The 21,267-nt window shown below is 40.7% G+C and overlaps 1 protein-coding gene across 2 annotated transcripts in view; it reads right to left on the reverse strand.

The window, feature by feature from the left end:
- Positions 1-21,267, reverse strand: part of SUCLG2 (succinate-CoA ligase GDP-forming subunit beta) — a 330,026-nt gene that overhangs the window by 72,016 nt on the left and 236,743 nt on the right. For both annotated transcript variants that reach the window (XM_019469764.2, XM_019469763.2), the window contains exon 10: positions 11,691-11,811. In XM_019469764.2, coding sequence (XP_019325309.1) covers positions 11,691-11,811 — 121 coding nt within the window. The remainder of the gene's footprint in view (positions 1-11,690; positions 11,812-21,267) is intronic.

Below are 21,267 nucleotides of genomic sequence, written 5' to 3' on the forward strand. Positions count from 1 at the left end.
AAAAGGTCCCAGAGTTAGCCACTGTTTCCTCTTGGAAGCAAGTTTTCTGTAAGCAAGACTTTCTGTAATAGGAGAGTTTTGTTTGGGTTGGTTTTTCCTTTTAACTTGGCTGTACTGTAGGAGAACAATTTCTTTCTTTCTTTCTTTCTTTCTTTCTTTCTTTCTTTCTTTCTTTCTTTCTTTTCTTTCTTTCTTTCTTTCTTTCTTTCTTTCTTTCTTTCTCTCTCTCTCTCTCTCTCTCTCTCTTTCTTTCATGTTTATTTATTTATTTATTTTTCAATATATGAAGTTTATTCTCAAATTGGTTTCCATACAACACCCAGTGCTCATCCCAAAAGGTGCCCTCCTCAATACCCATCACCCACCCTCCCCTCCCTCCCACCCCCCATCAACCCTCAGTTTGTTCTGTTGTTAAGAGTCTCTTATGCTTTGGCTCTCTTCCACTATAACCTTTTTTTTTTTTTCCTTCCCCTCCCCCATGGGTTTCTGTTAAGTTTCTCAGGATCCACATAAGAGTGAAACCATATGGTATCTGCCTTTCTCTGTATGGCTTATTTCACTTAGCATAACACTCTCCAGTTCCATCCACGTTGCTACAAAGGGCCATACTTCCTTCTTTCTCATTGCCACGTAGTACTCCATTGTGTATATAAACCACATTTTTTTTATCCATTCATCAGTTGATGGACATTTAGGCTCTTTCCATAATTTGGCTATTGTTGAGAGTGCTGCTATAAACATTGGGGTACAAGTGCCCCTATGCATCAGTACTCCTGTATCCCTTGGGCAAATTCCTAGCAGTGCTATTGCTGTGTCATAGGGTAGGTCTATTTTTAATTTTCTGAGGAACCTCCACACTGCTTTCCAGAGCGGCTGCACCAATTTGCATTCCCACCAACAGTGCAAGAGGGTTCCCGTTTCTCCACATCCTCTCCAGCATCTATCGTCTCCTGATTTGTTCATTTTGGCCACTCTGACTGGCGTGAGGTGATATCTGAGTGTGGTTTTGATTTGTATTTCACTGATGAGGAGCGACGTTGAGCATCTTTTCATGTGCCTGTTGGCCATCCGGATGTCTTCTTTAGAGAAGTGTCTATTCATGTTTTCTGCCCATTTCTTTACTGGGTAATTTGTTTTTCGGGTGTGGAGTTTGGTGAGCTCTTTATAGATTTTGGATACTAGCCCTTTGTCTGATATGTCATTTGCAAATATCTTTTCCCATCCTGTCCGTTGCCTTTTAGTTTTGTTGGTTGTTTCCTTTGCTGTGCAGAAGCTTTTTATCTTCATAAGGTCCCAGTAGTTCATTTTTGCTTTTAATTCCCTTGCCTTTGGGGATGTGTCAAGTAAGAGATTGCTACAGCTGAGGTCAGAGAGGTCTTTTCCTGCTTTCTCCTCTAGGGTTTTGATGGTTTCCTGTCTCACATTCAGGTCCTTTATCCATTTTGAGTTTATTTTTGTGAATGCTGTGAGAAAGTGGTCTAGTTTCAATCTTCTGCATGTTCCTGTCCAGTTCTCCCAGCACCATTTGTTAAAGAGACTGTCTCTTTTCCATTGGATATTCTTTCCTGCTTTGTCAAAGATTAGTTGGCCATACGTTTGTGGGTCTAGTTATGGGGTTTCTATTCTATTCCATTGGTCTATGTGTCTGTTTTTGTGCCAATACCATGCTGTCTTGATGATAACAGCTTTGTAGTAGAGGCTAAAGGCTGGGATTGTGATGCCTCCTGCTTTGGTCTTCTTCTTCAAAATTACTTTGGCTATTCGGGGCCTTTTGTGGATCCATATGAATTTTAGGATTGCTTGTTCTAGTTTCGAGAAGAATGCTGGTGCAATTTTGATTGGGATTACACTGAATGTATAGATAGCTTTGGGTAGTATTGACATTTTGACAGTATTTATTCTTCCAATCCATGAGCACAGAATGTTTTTCCATTTCTTTTTATCTTCTTCAATTTCCTTCATAAGCTTTCTATAGTTTTCAGCATACAGATCTTTTACATCTTTGGTTAGGTTTATTCCTAGGTATTTTATGCTTCTTGGTGCAATTGTGAATGGGATCAGTTTCTTTATTTGTCTTTCTGTTGCTTCATTATTAGTGTATAAGAATGCAACTGATTTCTGTACATTGATTTTGTATCCTGCAACTTAGCTAAATTCATGTATCAGTTCTAGCAGACTTCTGGTGGAGTCTATCGGATTTTCCGTGTATAATATCATGTCATCTGCAAAAAGTGAAACATTAACTTCATCTTTGCCAATTTTGATGCCTTTGATTTCCTTTTGTTGTCTGATTGCTGATGCTAGAACTTCCAACACTATGTTAAAACAACAGCGGTGAGAGTGGACATCCCTGTCGTATTCCTGATCTCAGGGAAAAAGCTCTCAGTTTTTCCCGATTGAGGATGATGTTAGCTGTGGGCTTTTCATAAATGGCTTTTATGATGTTGAAGTATGTTCCTTCTATTCCGACTTTTTCGGGAGTTTTTATTAAGAAAGGTTGCTGAATTTTGTCAAAGGCCTTTTCTGCATCGATTGACAGGATCATATGGTTCTTATCTTTTCTTTTATTAATGTGATGTTTCACATTGATTGATTTGTGAATGTTGAACCAGCCCTGCATCCCAGGAATGAATCCCACTTGATCATGGTGAATAATTCTTTTTATATGCTGTTGAATTCGATTTGCTAGTATCTTATTGAGGATTTTTGCATCCATATTCATCAGGGATATTGGCCTGTAGTTCTCTTTTTTTACTGGGTCTCTCTCTGGTTTAGGAATCAAAGTAATATTGGCTTCACAGAATGAGTCTGGAAGTTTTCCTTCCCTTTCTATTTCTTGGAATAGCTTGAGAAGGATAGGTATTATCTCTGCTTTAAACGTCTGGTAGAACTCCCCTGGGAAGCCATCTGGTCCTGGACTCTAATTTGTTGGGAGATTTTTGATGACTGATTCAATTTCTTTGCTGGTTATGGGTCTGTTCAAGCTTTCTATTTCCTCCTGATTGAGTTTTGGAAGTGTGTGGGTGTTTAGGAATTTGTCCATTTCTTCCAGGTTGTCCAGTTTGTTGGCATATAATTTTTCATAGTATTCCCTGATAATTGCTTGTATCTCTGAGGGATTGGTTGTAATAATTCCATTTTCATTCATGATTTTACCTATTTGGGTCATCTCCCTTTTCTTTTTGAGAAGCCTGGCTAGAGGTTTATCAATTTTGTTTATTTTTTCAAAAAAAGAACTCTTGGTTTCATTGATCTGCTCTACAGTTTTTTTAGATTCTATATTGTTTATTTCTGCTCTGATCTTTATTATTTCTCTTCTTCTGCTGTATTTAGGTTGTCTTTGCTGTTCTGCTTCTATTTCCTTTAGGTGTGCTGTTAGATTTTGTATTTGGGATTTTTCTTGTTCCTTGAGATAGGCCTGGATTGCAATGTATTTTCCTCTCAGGACTGCCTTTGCTGCGTCCCAAAGCATTTGGATTGTTGTATTTTTATTTTCATTTGTTTCCATATATTTTTTAATTTCTTCTCTAATTGCCTGGTTGACCCATTCACTCTTTAGTAGGGTGTTCTTTAACCTCAATGCTTTTGGAGGTTTTCCAGACTTTTTCCTGTGGTTGATTTCAAGCTTCATAGCATTGTGGTCTGAAAGTATGCATGGTATGATTTCAATTCTTGTATATTTATGAAGGGCTGTTTTGTGACCCAGTATGTGATCTATCTTGGAGAATGTACCATGTGCACTCGAGAAGAAAGTATATTCTGTTGCTTTGGGATGCAGAGTTCTAAATATATCTGTCAAGTCCATCTGATCCAATGTATCATTCAGGGCCCTTGTTTCTTTATTGACCGTATGTCTAGATGATCTATCCATTTCTGTAAGTGGAGTGTTAAAGTCCCCTGCAATTGCAATTACCACATTCTTATCAATAAGGTTGCTTATGTTGTGAGTAATTGTTTTATATATTTGGGGGCTCCTGTATTCGGCGCATAGACATTTATAATTGTTAGCTATTCCTGATGGATAGACCCTGTGATTGTTATATAATGCCCTTCTTCATCTCTTGTTACAGCCTTTAATTTAAAGTCTAGTTTGTCTGATATAAGTATGGCTACTCCAGCTTTCTTTTGACTTCCAGTGGCATGATAAATAGTTCTCCATCCCCTCACTCTCAATCTGAAGGTGCCCTCAGGTCTAAAATGAGTCTCTTGTAGACAGCAAATAGATGGGTCTTGTTTTTTTATCCATTCTGATACCCTATGTCTTTTGGTTGGCACATTTAGTCCATTTACATTCAGTGTTATAGAAAGATATGGGTTTAGAGTCATTGTGATGTCCGTAGGTTTCATGCTTATAGCGATGTCTCTGGTACTTTGTCTCACAGGATCCCCCTTAGGATCTCTTGCAGGGCTGGTTTAGTGGTGACGAATTCCTTCAGTTTTTGTTTGTTTGGGAAGACCTTTATCTCTCCTTCTATTCTAAATGACAGACTTGCTGGATAAAGGATTCTTGGCTGCATATTTTTTCTGTTCATCACATTGAAGATCTCCTGCCATTCCTTTCTGGCCTGCCAAGTTTCAGTAGAGAGATCAGTCACGAGTCTTATAGGTCTCCCTTTATATGTTAGAGCACGTTTATCTCTAGCTGCTTTCAGAATTTTCTCTTTATCCTTGTATTTTGCCAGTTTCACTGATATGTCGTGCAGAAGATCGATTCAAGTTACGTCTGAAGGGAGTTCTCTGTGCCTCTTGGATTTCAATGCCTTTTTCCTTCCCCAGATCCGGGAAGTTCTCAGCTATTATTTCTTCAAGTACACCTTCAGCACCTTTCCCTCTCTCTTCCTCCTCTGGAATACCAATTATGCGTATATTATTTCTCTTTAGTGTATCACTTAGTTCTCTAATTTTCCCCTCATACTCCTGGATTTTTTTATCTCTCTTTTTCTCAGCTTCTTCTTTTTCCATAATTTTATCTTCTAGTTCACCTATTCTCTCCTCTGCCTCTTCAATCCGAGCCATAGTTGTGTCCATTTTATTTTGCAGCTCATTGATAGCATTTTTTAGCTCCTCCTGGCTGTTCCTTAGTCCCTTGATCTCTGTAGCAAGACATTCTCTGCTGTCCTTTATACTGTTTTCAAGCCCAGCGATTAATTTTATGACTATTATTCTAAATTCACTTTCTGGTATATTGTTTAAGTCATTTTTGATCAGTTCGTTAGCTGTTGTTATTTCCTGGATGTTTTTCTGAGGGGAATTCTTCCGTTTCGTCATTTTGGATAGTCCCTGGAGTGGTGCGGGACTGCGGGGCACTTCCCCTGTGCTGTCTTGAATAACTTGCGTTGGTGGGCGGGGCCACAGTCATACCTGATGTCTGCCTCCAGCCCACCACTGAGGCCACAGTCAGACTGGTGTGTGCCTTCTCTTCCCCTCTCCTAGGGGCGGGATTCACTGTGGGGTGGCGTGGCCCGTCTGGGCTACCAGGCTTGTGGTGCTGGGAATCTGGCGTATTAGCTGGGGTGGATCAGCAAAGTGCACAGGGGCGGGAGGGGCAGGCTCAGCTCACTTTTCCTTCGGACATCCGCTTCGGGAGGGGCCCTGGCACCAGGAGGGAGTCAGACCCACTGGGGGGATGGATCCGCAGAGGCACAGCGTTGGGTGTTTGCTTGGAGCGAGCAAGTTCCCTGGCAGGAACTGGTTCCCTTTGGGATTTTGGCTGGGGGTTGGGCGAGGGAGATGGCACTGGCGAGCGCCTTTGTTCCCCGCCAAGCTGAGCTCTGTCGTCCGGCGCTCAACAACTCTCCCTCCCGTTGTCTTCCAGCCCTCCCGTTCTCTGAGTAGAGCTGTTAGCTTATAACCTTCCAGATGTCAAGTCCCTCTTGCTGTCGGAACACACTCCGTCCGGCCCCTCCGCTTTTGCAAGGCAGACTCGGGGGCTCTGCTTGGCCGGCGGGCCGCCCCTCTGCCCTGGCTCCCTCCCGCCAGTCCGTGGAGCGCGCACCGCCTCGCCGCCCTTCCTACCCTCTTCCGTGGGCTTCTCGTCTACGCTTGGCTCCGGAGACTCCGTTCTGCTAGTCTTCTGGCGGTTTTCTGGGTTATTTAGGCAGATGTAGGTGGAATCTAAGTGATCAGCAGGACGCGCAGTGAGCCCAGCATCCTCCTATGCTGCCATCTTCCCAGGATCCTCCAATGTTTATTTATTTTTGAGAGAGAGCAAGAGAGAGAGCACAAGCAGGGAAGGGGCAGAGAGAAATGGAGACACAGAATCCAAAGCAGGCTCCAGGCTCTGAGCTGTCAGGAGAGACTGACGCGGGGCTCAAACTCACGAAGTGTGAGATCATGACCTGAGCTGAAGTCAGACACTTAACTGAGTCACCCAGGTGCCCCTGCAGGAGACCAATTTCTCATGCAGCCAGATCTGAGCGTGGTTTACTGGAGGACTTCAACATGGGTTGACTTGCCCATTTTTCTATGACATTTCTCCTTGGGTCATTCCCCGTATTCCTCCATGTCTACCTCGAAACGTGCTCCATCTGACACTGTACAGGGTCATCTCAACCAAGGATGACAATACCCCTGTGCCACATCTGCCTCTGTTCTCACTGGTTTCCACTTCGGACTTTCCCAGGTCGGTCAACCATGCCTCCATGGTTGCCACCATTCTCAGTCACTATTTAAAACCCAAGTTTCCTTTTTATCCCCTCTCATTTCACTTTTCCTTCCTTCCTTCCTTCCTTCCTTCCTTCCTTCCTTCCTTCCTCCCTCCCTCCCTCCCTCCCTCTCTCCCTCCCTTCTTTCCTTCCTTCCTTCCTCTCTCTCTCTCTTTCTCTCTTTTCCTTCCTTCCTTCCTTCCTTTCAAGTAGGCTCCTTGCCCAGCATAGAACCCAGAGTGGGTCTTGAATTTATGCCCCTGAGATCAAGACCCAAGCTGAGATCAAGAGTCAGACACCTAACCAACTAAGTCACCCAGGCACCCCCTCAGTTCCACTTCTATCTCTGCCATTGTCTACTCTACTTTTACCTCTATGTGACAATCCTGCTTGGGTTTTAGATACTACCTAATGTTGTAGACTCTAGCTATTGACATGATTTTTCCACTTTTTTTTTTAATGTTTATTTATTTTTAAGAGAGAGAGAGAAAGAGAGAGAGAGAGAGAGAGAGCATGAGCGGGGAAGGGGCAGAGAGAGAGGGATACACAGAATCTGAAGGAGGCTCCAGGCTCTGAGTTGTCAGCACAGAGCCTGACGTGGGGCTCAAACTCATGAACTGTGAGATCATGACATGAGCGGAAGTTGGACACTTGATCAACGGAGCCACCCTGGCGCCCCACCCCACTTGGTTTTTTTAGCCATGACATATTGCTGCAAAGCCATTCCTCTCTCCAGGACAGCCTCCTGATCTATCCAGGTCCTAGGCTGCAGGTTTTACCACTATTATGGTCCCAGTAGCAGCTGCCAAGTATGGAACAGATCTGATGAGTTGCTCCTGATCCTTTACCAAATTCCCTCCCCCTTCCTTTCCAGGGATTCAAATCTTATTTCAACTTATGCTCAACTTGGAAAGTCTGCTTTTATGATATTTCTCTGCTGACTCACATCTCTAAATGTGCTATAATTATAGTAGTCAATGTTGAGTAAGCTTAAAGAAAGGAGTATGCCAAAGAAAGTGGGCTGAGATACACAGGCACTCAGCTTAACGGACACATATTTTACAGAAGTCTACATTCCTTTCACATAAAGAGAACTGGCTTGGTTTTTATTTATAGTTCTTTTTTATGGGGACTTTATGGGTAAAACCATCACCAATATTCTGCATTTTGTTATCTATGAATAGTGAGGAGAGCTCGGTTAAAGTAGAATTCTTCATCTTTCTCTTATTTATTATGTAGGACGAACACAATTTGGGGACAGGTTTGCTCTTGGTGTGGGGCTGCTGGTTTTCAAGAAATCACATATGGTAAAATATCGCTGTCCTTGGTACAAACCATGTTGAGCGTGAGAGGCATTTTTCACACGAGAGACTAATTCCTACAAGAGGAAGAAAAGAACACCAGCTAGGACTCCAGAAATGTCAAAATCTTGCCTGCTTTTCTCTCTTGATAAAAGGCCCTCGATGCTTATTATGGGATAGGGGGCATCACAGTGAAGAAGAGTAGTCACAAAGAAGGTCACCATGGATATTTTTAGCCTATGTAAATTTGGGGGACAGTATGCTTTTTGAGTTCACCTTGAATCATCACATACGATTCTCCATGATACAGTGGGTGTTGCAAGGTATCAGTATTTGCAAAGATTCCACTGGCCAAGCTGATGGCTCTCTGGGATGCCCCAATAGCTACTGCTACTAAGATAGAAGCAGAATCTATTGGGGCAAACACCTGTTAACATTTTGTATATATTATCTGTACTGTTAATTTTTTCTTTTTTCTCTTTGTTGTATTTTTGCTTATCTAGTAACTGATAGAGTTTTTTTACACTTCTATACATCCTAATGTCTAAAGCGCAATGACCTGCACATAGTATTTATTAATTAATCAATTAAAAAAACACGAGCATATATTTTGGAAGCACCATAACTTAAAAGATGCACATCTGATTGTCTAACAAACAGAAACTTCCAGCTTCTTCCTAGGAGCTCAGATAGACGTCTGATAACAGCCAACAAAGACTATTGGGGAGAAAATGCTGGAAGTGGTACTTTTCATATTTTAGCATGTGTATTAATCAGATACACACAATAAGGATATGTTAAAGGATGGGGATCATTTAATACTTCTGGAACAATAGTGCAGGGTGAAAATAAAAGAAGGGCTCCTTCAGAAAAAAAGTAAACAGTAAAGTGGAGTAAACTTCATTTCTATGAATGTACTCGTGACTAATAATTAGGGGCCTCTGCTGACCACACAGGCATGGTGAGCATCACTAGAAAGAATGAGCCCGCCCTAGTATACACTCATTTCTAGTCATTTCCAAGGAACAGACATGAGTCTAATCTGCTTGTAGAGACTTGCTCCCCTTTAAAAACACAAGGAGAGCTAACTTTTAGAAGCTGAGGGTCAGTGGTCACTCGAACCCTGAAAACAGTGTGACATCAACATTTTAACCAGAATTATACCGACACTGACGCACCCACTAACTTCTTGGTCAATTTTCTTTTCACTGCAGCCTTGCCACTAATTTTCCTTTTATTGAAATTACTTTTATAGGGGTCAATTATGTCACATTTACATTTTTAAGAAGATGTAATTCACTCGTATGTTTTAATGTCCATATTAAACTCTGCCAACTGGCACTCCAGCTATTTCCATTTTTTTTTGGGGGGGGGGGGGGGAATCATACTTCTTTCAAGTCCATATGGTACAGATCTACACTTGTGCGGCAGAGAGGCTCAGGGTGAAAGGAGAGTGGCAGAGAGCGAGAGAAAAAAGAAACAGAAAGAAGTAAACAGAAAAAACAAACAAACAAACAAACAAAACCCAAGCTGCAGCTCTTCTGGAATCTTGACCTCAAAGGACAGGGATACAGAACAGGGTCAAAAACTCCCAGGACTTTATCTTGAAGGGAAGGACCTGAGGTCTCTAGGGAATTACGGCACCAGCTCCGAAGTTGAGGAAAAGGAGCTGTCTCAAGAATAGTATCGCAGAAATTTACCCAGAAGGCAGCTGGATCACTGTAATCTGAATATGCTGATCAGCTGGTTGGACCTTCTGCGTAGTTCTCACATTAAAGTCCTTCTTTTGCTTCTCTCCTACAGCAGTTTTCAAAGTGTGGTCCACAGAACCTTGGGGAAGTTCCTGATGTAAAACTATTCCACAACAACAACAACAACAACAACAACAACAACAATGATACTCTGTTGGGATTTGCACTGATGAAGCAAAACAAGGGAGGGTGAAACTAGCAGCACATTACTGTGGAATCAGAGTCCTGGAACCAAGCTGTACTGACAGTCACTGTTTTCACCACCACATACTTGTAGTAAAAAGTTGCCACTTTCAGGTAAGAGTGTCCTTGGTGAACAGTAAAAGAATATTAACTTATGTTTTTTTAGAGAGAGAGAGAGAGAGAGGGAAAGGGAGAGGAAGAGCACCAGCAGGGTAGAGGGGCAGAGGGTGGGAGAGAGGGAATCTTAGCCTGGAGCCTGATACGGGGCTTGATCCCACGACATGGGGATCATGACCTGAGCTGAAATCAAGAGTTGCATGCTCAACCAACTGAGCCACCCAGGTGCCCTTTTCAAGAATATTAATTTTATTAAATATCAAGTCTTGAGCACAGGTCTCTTGAATACTCTGTGACCAAACGGCAAACGCACAGAGAGCAAGTCTGGGGCATCCTGAACTCTGGTGGCTCTTCTGAAACAATGCATTTGTGCAGCTGTCTGAGTAGCAAGCGAAACCACCTGATTTTCCATGGAATATTCTATTTTCTTGGAAGAATGACGGACACACTATGGTCATCCTGACTTCATGATGTGGTGGAAATTTTCTCAACTATGAGTGAAGTGAGGCTATCACTTTGAGGAAAGCAACTGACCGTTGTGTGGCTGATGATAAAATTTATGCTTTAAAGTGAAAATTAGATTTCTGGAAAAGTTGCATCTACCACTCTTGACAACATGCCAATATTTAGACGTCTTTCCAATGAGGATGCTGTGATATGAACAAATGTGAACTTTTTGATAGTGTATGTTGAAATGTGCCAAACTTTGGAAGATCTACATAATCTAATATTTTGCATACCGAACAGTGCAGGATATACATGTATAAAATGCATCTAATGTGCAAGACAGATCAATGGATTTTAATATAAGAGTATCAAAAGCCCACTGAAATAGTGTCAAGTTTCGCCTAAAACTAATCTTTAAAAAGAAACTACTACCTATTAACTTTAGTGTCATACCAATGAAGAAAATTCACAATTATATGAAATGGTTATTAGGAAACCCCCCCATTTTCCAAATAAACATCTCTAAGAAGTCACATTTTTTCAGGCACTTCAACCAAAACAACATATTGCAACAGCTACTATGCAGGAGCCAACAGTAAGCCAGATGCTAAAGGGATTTGTAAAAAGTAAAACAGTCCTGCCATTCTCACTAAAAATTTTAAAAGATATTTTTTATAAAATATATAGCATCTATATTTATACACAAAATAATAGAACACAAAAAAATGTTTAAAAAGAAGTGTTTAAAAAGTTCCAATTAGTTTTACCTCTTACCAAATTAAGTTGTTAATTCAATAATTTAATTAGTTAATTAGTTAATACCAACAGTTATAACCCAGAATAAACCTTGTGCTCTTTAGGGTCCTCGATTTTAACAAGTAAAGGAGTCCTGAGACCAAAAGGCTCAACAAGCAGTGCTCCCCCAGGATGAATGATTCTGGGAGCAGCCTTTCTCAGTGTGTTTTTTCCCAAAGCACTCCTCTCATGAAAGGATTCAAAATAAAACGGCTCCCCACTGGAATGAGTATGGAAAATCTGGAGAATCATAACGTATGCCATTCTTGGAGACTTGCAGTCCTTGCTACCCTGATAGAGACTCGGAGAAGCACTGCTGTACAGCATCTGTTTCACCTTATTTAATCCAGGGTTTCTTCACATTGTCCTAGGAAGATTGTGAGTGCAAAACACGCTGGTCACCCAGTCTTGGAGAAGGGGTATGGGCGCTGTGGAAATCGACTGTAACTCACCTTCCAGCCGGACCACCAAGGGCACCTTGAGTTCCAGCTCCCGACAGGCTTTGGTGATGCCGTTGGCAATAATGGCACAGTTGACGATCCCACCAAAAATATTGACAAGGATGGCTTCCACCTGAAATCAAAAACAGGAAGGTGCCCGTCAAAACAGTGCTAGCTGACATTAGCATTAAGACTCCTTGCTGTTGTTGTTTTAACACAGATTATAAACTATAAGACAGAAGGCCCACAAGATGTTAAGAAAGTCAAAATTTAGTACTGAATTAGTAAAGGTCAAGACACACCATTACCATATGAACCCCTATTCTTCTATCACTCACTTCTCTGAACTCAAAATGAAATCAATCCCCACACATTTATTATATACTCTCTTCTGGTTTTCTTGTGTTGTTGTCTAGAACTGTTTCCGGATGAGTAGGGTCATTTAAAATCTCATGCACTTATTTCTTTTCCCTCCATGATTTATACTCAAATTTTTATCTGTCATGGTACCTTATGGGATATTTCAAAACTAAGAGCCAATTATTTGTTGTTTTGTACTAGCAGGTAAGATTCAAGCTTTTCCATGCTTCCTTAATACCTCTTTGATATGCTAAAGGTACAGTCTCAAAAACCAGAGATAGTTTAATTATCTCAGATAACAACCTTTTTCATTTAAAAAAAAAAAAAAAAGAGCCCCAGAAGAATGAGATACAAGCTCATACCACAAGTAAGAATCGGAGGAAAGTCAAACCAGTAACTGGAATTTTTCAGAAATGTAAATTTAAACTGATTATGTTAACCTGTTTGTACACATTCCATATTCAAAGGCATGCGGGCAAAAAAAAAAAAAAAAAAATAGACTTATCCTGACTTGATAAATAGGTTTAAGAAAATCCTGTATAATTAACATGAAGAACAAGATAATGAAGAGAATTCATTACCTAGACTAATTGATAACACCCAGAGAAAAATGCTATTCATCACACTGGAGGCATCAAAATTCCAACGTCATCACAATTAAATTAGGGTACACTAAAGCATATATATGTGTGATGCATGCCATTTTCAAATCCTGTCATCTAAATATGCTAAATTTACTACACAAAACATATCGGGAAAGACTGCCTGGTATTTGTTCAGCACTTCACTGTTTTAGAAAGTGCCCGTTACATGAACCCTCATTTAAAATTTTTATTCTTGCCCAAACCCTATTCGGTAAGTAAAGTGAGGGTGAGCCCTCTGTAGCTGATAAAGCTCCACAGAGAATTCATGAGGTTACACAGCTCACATGTAGCAGTGGTGAGGCTCGAAGTCAGCTCTCTAGCTTGCCTGCTGATTCTTCATGCGTGTCAAATCTCTGAACTTGAATCTTGCAAGCGGTATATACCTGTCCCGAACACAGTTTCCTGCTCTAAAAAATGGGACTAACAGTACCTTGTCTGTAAGGTTGTTGGAAGGCCTAAATGAGGTAATACACGTAAACCACTTAGTACATGCCTGCAAAGTACTCAAAGGATACTTATATATGCATTTATTTGCAACAAGCCATGATGAAAATGGACAGGTTACCTAGATAGCATGTAAGAAATAAGAAAGCCTCGTTCAGTACACTACAGCTATGCTGAATTAGAATATAATGGAAACGCAAACTTACGGAAGTCCAATCAAAAGGTAACGTCTTATGAATAAAATAAATGACCAATATTTTTTCAAACCAGTTAGAGGTTGGGGCCACTCCCCAAACAGAAATCTCCCATTAACATTCACAGCAGGCTGACTGGTAAGCAGAAGCCTGCTTTCTAATGACAGCTATTAAATGCTGTTAGCACTGAGGCTTCGTACAGAAGTAGTTTCCAAATAGCTGTGGGATGGAGAGGAACTTGCCAAAACAATGAAATAAAAAACACTCAAGAGCAATAATGACTCCACGGGGTCCAAGAGAGAAACTTAGTAACTGCTGAGGCTCACTCAGGTTTGTGTAAGGAAAACTAGGCTTTTCTGGTAAAGCACACGTTGGCACCTGTAGACCTCTGCCACGTTTCAACCTATACGTTCTTTAAGGATGAATTCAGAGGTCAAAAAGTTCTAGGTGAACTTCTCCTGCCTCATTAGGTTAGGGTGAATTGATCAGTTTCACTCATCTTTACAGAGTAGTTATATCGCACACAACAAACTTATGTGAATTCACCTAAATAGGTAGGAGGTGGGGAGCAAGAAAAGATACCCATGACCTCCTGTCTCAGTGCTATTGAGGAGGTGCATGCCCTGCAGGGAGTGTCCATGTGAGCTCTGGATTGGCGTGTCAATATCTCACAGTGTTTAGTGAGCATCTGGTATTACAAATAGATACACTTTAAAAATACATACTCTTCATTTAACAACTTGTAGCTAAAAGTAAGCCAACCATGTGGACCGGTACAGACCCCAGGAAAATGCCCTCTTTTCCAACAGTGGAGGAATGATTAATCACCCTTGTTCCACTCACTGAGAAATGGACTATTGTTCTCTACTGTAGTTTATTCACCTCTCATCCTGCAACTGCACTCCTAGCAAAGAAGGGTCACCTTTGTGCTCCTCTACAACCGGGGCCATGGGTTTTTTCCATCAGCAGCTAGCACAATCCATGTCGTAGCATAATCATCAAATAAATGGTGGTTTCAAGAGTGAATGAATTAACTTCAATAGATGCTTCATGACCATCATCCTTATACTGGGTACAGAGTTAAGTGCTTAGGATGTGGACATGAATAAGGTTATGTTCCCTGTCCTCAAGGAATTCAGAGACTAGTTTGAGAGCCAGACCAGTAAGTAACCTGGTGATTACAATCCACAGTTAATAGACCCCTTGCAGAGCTAAGGTGAGGGGAAGGCAAAGCCAGTGATGCAGACTGCTGCTTCTCAAGAGGCTTTCTGAGAAACCTCTTTTTTGTTACAGTCAGCAAAGAAAAGGAAAGAGTAGGAACTCAGGTGAAAGGGAGCAGCCATGACGAAGGCAGAGCAAACACCCCACTTAGTTCGTTCGGGACCTACAGATTAAATGGGGATGGAGTTGCAGGTGCCAAAGGTCCAGGGTGAGTACTTGGTTCTTTTTGCTTATTCCTTCTCTTTCCAGAGCTCGGTGAAGGCAAGGTGTCTGAAAGCAGCCTTTCATGAAAGTAGTGAATGTTGAGATGGGAAGTATAGCCCACGTGAGAGGGGTGGAGGAGAGAGAGAGAAAGATCAGGAATGTAAAAAAGGAGGGGCGCCCGGGTGGCTCAGTCAGTTGGGCGTCCGACTTCGGCTCAGGTCATGATCTCATGGTTTATGAGTTCAAGCCCTGCATCAGGCTCTGTGCTGACAGCTCAGAGCCTGGATTCCGCTTCAGATTCTGCGTCTCCCCTTCTCTGTGCCCCTCCCCTGATCACATTATCTCTCTCTGTCTCTCAAAATGAATAAATGTTAAAAAAAAATGTAAAAATGAGAGAAAGGGAAAGAAAGCAATGAGAAACAAAGAAAGACAAAGAGTTTGACCTATACTAACAAGTCAGGACTTTTAAAAGAACGACAAGACACAGAAGTACACAGACTGCTTAGCTCAGGGAAAGGTGACTGCTTAGAAGACGTGCCTTGCCATACAGCACAGCGAGCAAGATCACCCGCAGGGGTGGTGGAAGACCCCAGTCCACGAGAGATGATGCCATTCTCTTCCACTATATAGCAATTTGCTGCAGTCATGCACTTTAATGGAAATCTCATTTAAAGTTTCACTCTGGACCGATTTCTATAATTAACTACTGCAATCCGCAATCTCAAACTGAGAATGAAATTAAGACACTCTGCAAAGGAAAGCCTTGTGACATCACTGTTATTATTTAACATGTATAAAGCATGTCCCATTTTCCACGTGTCCGTCACGTGTCCATTCGTTATGACAACCACTAATTGTTCCATGACAATAGCAATAGCAACTTTAAGTAGTCTTTTGTTTTGTTTTCCTGGCAAAGAGAAAGCTAAAAAAAAAAAAAAAAAAAAAAAAGGCAGCGGTTAGTTCTATTTAAGTATCAAGAGATTTTCCCGGAAGATTCCTAAGTGCTTTCACCAACAGGCTTCTCTGAATTCTCAGGTGAGAATTACAAGGGTTGCTATTTACTGTTTCACAAAAGTAAAGATCATCTAGTGAGGCAGTTACGGTGCCAGATGCACGGCGCAGGTCCCCGGCCCCCAGACAGCTACTCCCACGGCGAGGTCTGCGGCGGCTGCTGGCAGCTGTGCAGGTGGTCAGGGGGTCCAAATGCAGGGCTTTCAAATGTCTCTGTGTGTCTGGCTTTGCAAGATACCCTCTGCCTGCATATTTGAGTCCACAATTAAAAGTAAAGAATGAACTTCAAAAGAAGAAAAGCGATATAGCCGTTGGTATTTATCAAGCTTCTTTCAACCCCATATAAACAAAGAAACCAACAGAATCACAGACTAAAACCCTTTTTTGGCAACATAATCTCTTTGAGGATCTGATGAAATGAGGGAACTTCAAGCTCCTCAACTCACACACACGCTACAGTTTTTGGGGGTAATTTTAGATAAGTCCTGTGACCAGACTCTCCTTTAGGATTTGGTCTCAAAGGCAGATAATGACAAAGGATAACATGTAGTCTGTGTGTGTAGGATAGGGGTACAAGTTTCGGCGGAATTGTGAGTTCTTTGCAACTATTATAAAATGCTATGTGAATGTATACTTTTCTGGAAGAAGTGTCCATAAGAATTAAAACTAATAATAATTACAAAGAACAAGAGCTAATGTTTACCAGGCATTTAGCAGATGGTAGACAGGATTCTAATTATTTTACATGTATTAACATGTTTAACAAATGAGTAGTATATGAGGTGGGGATAACCATTTTCCCCACCTGAGGCTCATGTACCCGGAGCCTGAGAAGTTGAGTGGTGGGAAATGAGATGGACCACCCCCGGTTGGGATCAAATCATGCAGAGTCTTAACAGAGTAAACATCATGAATAGGAGTCTGAGAAGCCTTTGGTTTCAAGGCACCTGCACAGAATTCAGGGACAGTGGAAAGGGAATTAGCATTGATTCAGCAACCATATTAAGTTATGTGATAGGTTTAATGACCTCCATTTTATGAGCTGACTGAGGCTCAGAGAGTTTAGGGTCTCCTAGCTGTTAAGAGGTCCCAAGTTCAAACCACGGTCTGTTTCACCACACTACACGCAGGGTTGTCTGGAACAGGTAACACTGACACATACCATACACGTTGGGGCTGGCAAACTTATTCCCTTAAGGGACAGTAAGTATTTTAGGCTTTGTAGATCAGTCTGTGTCCCAACTACTCAACTCTGCCACTGTAGCATGCAAGCTGTCCCAGACAATATATAAATGAATAAGTGTGGCTGTGTTCCAATAAAACTTTATTTACAAAAACAAGTGGGTCGGATTTGCCCTGTAGGCCAAAGTTTGTCACCTTCTGACACAGACATGATTTGATTCGTGGTTAGCCTCAAGTCCACTGCAACCACCACCTCTCCTTTGCGTCGTTTGAAATCTCTTTGATAGAACTTTTCACAATGTAAGTCCTCTTCCTTTGGCTCACCATTTTCTTGCCATCACTGTAGCAGTAGCTGATTAAATAAATGTGCCCATGCCAATGTTAATATCATTTCCCTGAAACAAAGTCTGTACCTTTCACAAGTCCATAAAATGTCTTGAATGCCTTTTCTTTATTCTCTTGTTAACATTCTCTTGCTAACTCTCTTTCTAACATTGGCTGGAAGCGAACAAATCGCCTTCACCAATAAGCAAGCCATTTTGTAACGGTGATTGCAAATGCTGAAGTACTGGCTGCATTTAAAACACATGGTAATATCTACAATAAGCACAGTCGGTGCGACCAGTGGGTTTTGCCTCTGCTTATTCTAATTCAGCATGCTAATGTGGTCTCGTTACAGTAGGCAAGACTGATAAAAATCAAGCAAGCATGTTTATATTAGGCAAGATAAGGGCATTTTTTAAATCACAAGTTACTTTAATTCCAAATGTTGTTGCTCTTGTTTAAGCATCTGTTTCTGTTAAACTGCTTTTCTCTTTTTTGTTGTTGTTTTTATTTTCCTGCTGAATTCTAATCATGCCTTCTAATCCATTGGCAGCCAACGAAGGAAAATAAACGGTGAAGGAAATTAGATGCAGCTTGGATAATTGATGTTTGTATGCCTGCCTTTAATAAAAATACTCCGCTAAATTAGAGGGGAGTCTAAATGGATTCAGTCAATAAGGAAGTGATTCAGGTGAGGAATTCAATCTTGGGTTTTGTTGTAAACTTATAAATAAGGCGACTGCTCAGTTCAACTGGGATGAGCTGCTCTGGCTTGCTTTTCTACTTTTGGTTTATTCTTGGAATTTCAAATTATGTTCTTTTGTGAAAATTTGTGCACTAGGATTGCTGGGTTAAAGCAAATGATACACCCTCCAAATCCCAATGAATGTCATGAGAACAAGAGTATCTCTTGAAAAACTCACCCTCTCACTCTGCCCTTTTAATTTCTTCCATTTCTTAGTAAGTTTACACAACACAGCCTGAATAATCTCAGAGTCAAAAGAAATATCTTTATATACCACCCTTAATATCAAACATTTGGCATTTTTAATTACTCATTCAAGATAAACCCAACCATTTTATTCCAACCCTGGAATCAGTTATTCCAAAACTGATAGCATAGAAATAGCATCTGTAGATAAACAGTATCTGGATGGAGAGCCAAGTTTCCATTGAGCGTGACCTCTGAGAACAGCCAGAATAAACGGAGGGAAATGTCTGATTTGTCCTTGATTTATTCTTCTCTTCCTTAATTCCTTCCTAGTTATATCCTGCAATCTTCTCCTCACTAAAATAAGTAAAATGGTATGGAGGATGAATATGTATTGCATGTTGATTTTCCTAGGTGCTAGTAATCACATACTACCACTGCCCCAGTAAGTAAGCTGAGGCTCAAAGAGCTTAAAATCACTTGTTCAAGGGCACAGAGCTAGGAAACAATGGAGGCATGATTTGGACCAAGTCAGTCTTACTTCAAAGTTCATGGCCTTTCTATTCCTCCCAGCTGTCTCTCTATAGCCAGTGACTTCCACGATTAGTCCAAAGCCCCAACACTACTTTGGCTCTATTCTAAACTTCAAGGGCACATTTCTGAGTCCTATATTCTGGTACCCATGTATTTCTTGCTTCCAAATCCCAAAGCCTTATTAAAATGGATCAGAGGGAAGAGATCTTTACAGTTTTCTGGAGCAACGGGTTTCAGTTCTTTACTATCCAATGTTTCCTGTTCACAGTTAAAGAGCTGTCCAGAGCTTGCTGTCTGCAATCCTTAGATGGGATCGCAGAGTGATGATGATGGTGTAAGAGTGGATCCTGGCCCTCAAAATTTAGAGTCTCTCCTGAAACAAACAGATGTCCCTATAAGACCTCTCTCTGTAGACTGATAAATCTTCTTGTCATTTCTGTCATGGTGAAAATTATCCCTTTGCCATTATTATTATTATTACTAGAATATGGAAATATTAATTATTTCTAATTATGATCCATAAAATTCTAATGGAGAATATGCCATTTGAGACATACTGTTGATGTAGATTTTAAGTATTAGGTGATGGAATGGTCACTGCAAGGTGCAGTAACTCTGCAGGGCTATTTGGAGTACTGTGTTGAGAACGAGGTTAGGGTCATGACCTGGTTTAGGGGGATCTGTGACCTATAAGCAATGTCTGCCACACAGTGGAGGAAAGAGTCAAATCAAGTGTATTATAGGTTTGCCTCCCTAACTTTGGAGTCACATAACACAAACTTTGATAATTAGAACTGAAAGATTTAGTCTGTCAACACTGCCTTTTCTGTACAAAAAAAAAAAAAAAAATTAGTAAGGAAACCTAATTCACATCCAGCATAATGACTACAATCTCATTAATCATGTATGTTTAAGTACATGAAAACCAAAAACAAACAAACAAATGAATATCGACTTCCAGCACTAGGCAGGACAAAGGCACCTTCCGTTATGAATACTGGTTATTTTAATAGGTTAAAAAATACTATGAATAGTGCACCATAGACATTATTATGCCACACTTCCTCTCCAGATGAGCGCCTATTAGAAAGTGAAAGCTTTCTAACATGTGTCCTAAGAAACTCTAGGCCTGTGTAATCCTGTATGAAAAAAGTCATCTGGTCAAATAGTATGGATTCTAGCTTAGGACAACTTTAGTGGACGATCTGTGTTCTAACTTCTACATCCTATTTTACTCATTTTCTACAAGAGTCAAAGGGTTGGAAATTTGATCGCCAATGAATTCAGGAGCTAGTGTACTGAGTGTTTGGATGCCCCAGGGATCTAGGGTCTTTCTCCCCAAGGATACTAATCATGTCACTATTTACATCACATTTATAAGTGGTAAGTAAGTGTCTGCAAAACTGGAAGGCTTTTGTAATCAAGAACACCAACCATGAATGCCAAGGCCACTCCAAGAATGGGATACAAATGTTTCCTCACTTGCCAGCAAACACTGTAGCTGGGGTTAAGTCAGCTATTAACAGGAAAAAGAAAAAAATATCTAAAGATGGAAATATTGGTTGGCATTATAAGCAGGCACAGGAGACAAGAAGTTAAAATGACTGAAGAATACAGATATTTGAGGGAACAGCACAGACATTTTTTTTTTTTTTTTATCCTCTGCAGAGACATTTCCCATATCCTTTTGAACTGAGAATCAGAACCATTGTCAGGATTACAAAAACTACTTGGACATCCAGAATGGCAAAAGCAAGGTTCTTTTTTTGAGTGTCATGTGTTTAAAACAGCTCTTGCAAAAACTTCTATGATGTATAATTTGGCCACAGAGCCATTTCAAACTAAAAGAAAAGAATAAAAACGAACCCGGAGGTTTTGGTCTTACCCATTCACCAGGAAACATTAAAGGCTTTAAAAAAAAAAAAAAAAGAGGCATACAATTCTCACTTAAGAGCTCAACTATCAGAATTGACTGTTAAAAAATATTTTAGTTACAAAACTGCTTTCCCAGGTTAACAGATAATTGCTTTCAAAGCAGGATACTCACTGCTCATAAGGCAATATCTGTATCTTATTTGTAATGGGAATCACATTGGTGCAGACTAAGAATATTTACTGGCACATTCTTTCTGAGTAGTATTTTGTCCAGTCCTCTCAGATTTATGTCATCTTGATGAATGTGAATATGTATGCTCCATCATCATTCATGAGAGAGTTAAAATAGAAAATACCCATAAAATTGGCAACCTGGTGAAAGACCCATTTATTAATCTATAAGCTGGATGTCTACTATCTATTGCTGCAACATAACGGTCTCCACAGGGTAACCGTTCCTACAGGAAAGGTGGAAAAATGCTTCTATGGGTGATTTTGTTGCCTGTATTCACGACTGACATCGATTAAAAAAAATTAGCTAAGCAGACAGAGCCAAAACTTGGGACCACACAGATTCACACTTCACACCATAGAGAAATGAAGATAAATTTAGTTAATAGCAAAACCCACTGTTTCCGTAAATAACAAGTCTAGTGTAAGATGAA

This window comes from Panthera pardus, unplaced genomic scaffold (genome assembly GCF_024362965.1).
Source record: "Panthera pardus isolate Hobbes unplaced genomic scaffold, ASM2436296v1 HiC_scaffold_8, whole genome shotgun sequence".
In the NCBI taxonomy this organism is placed as follows: domain Eukaryota; kingdom Metazoa; phylum Chordata; class Mammalia; order Carnivora; family Felidae; genus Panthera; species Panthera pardus.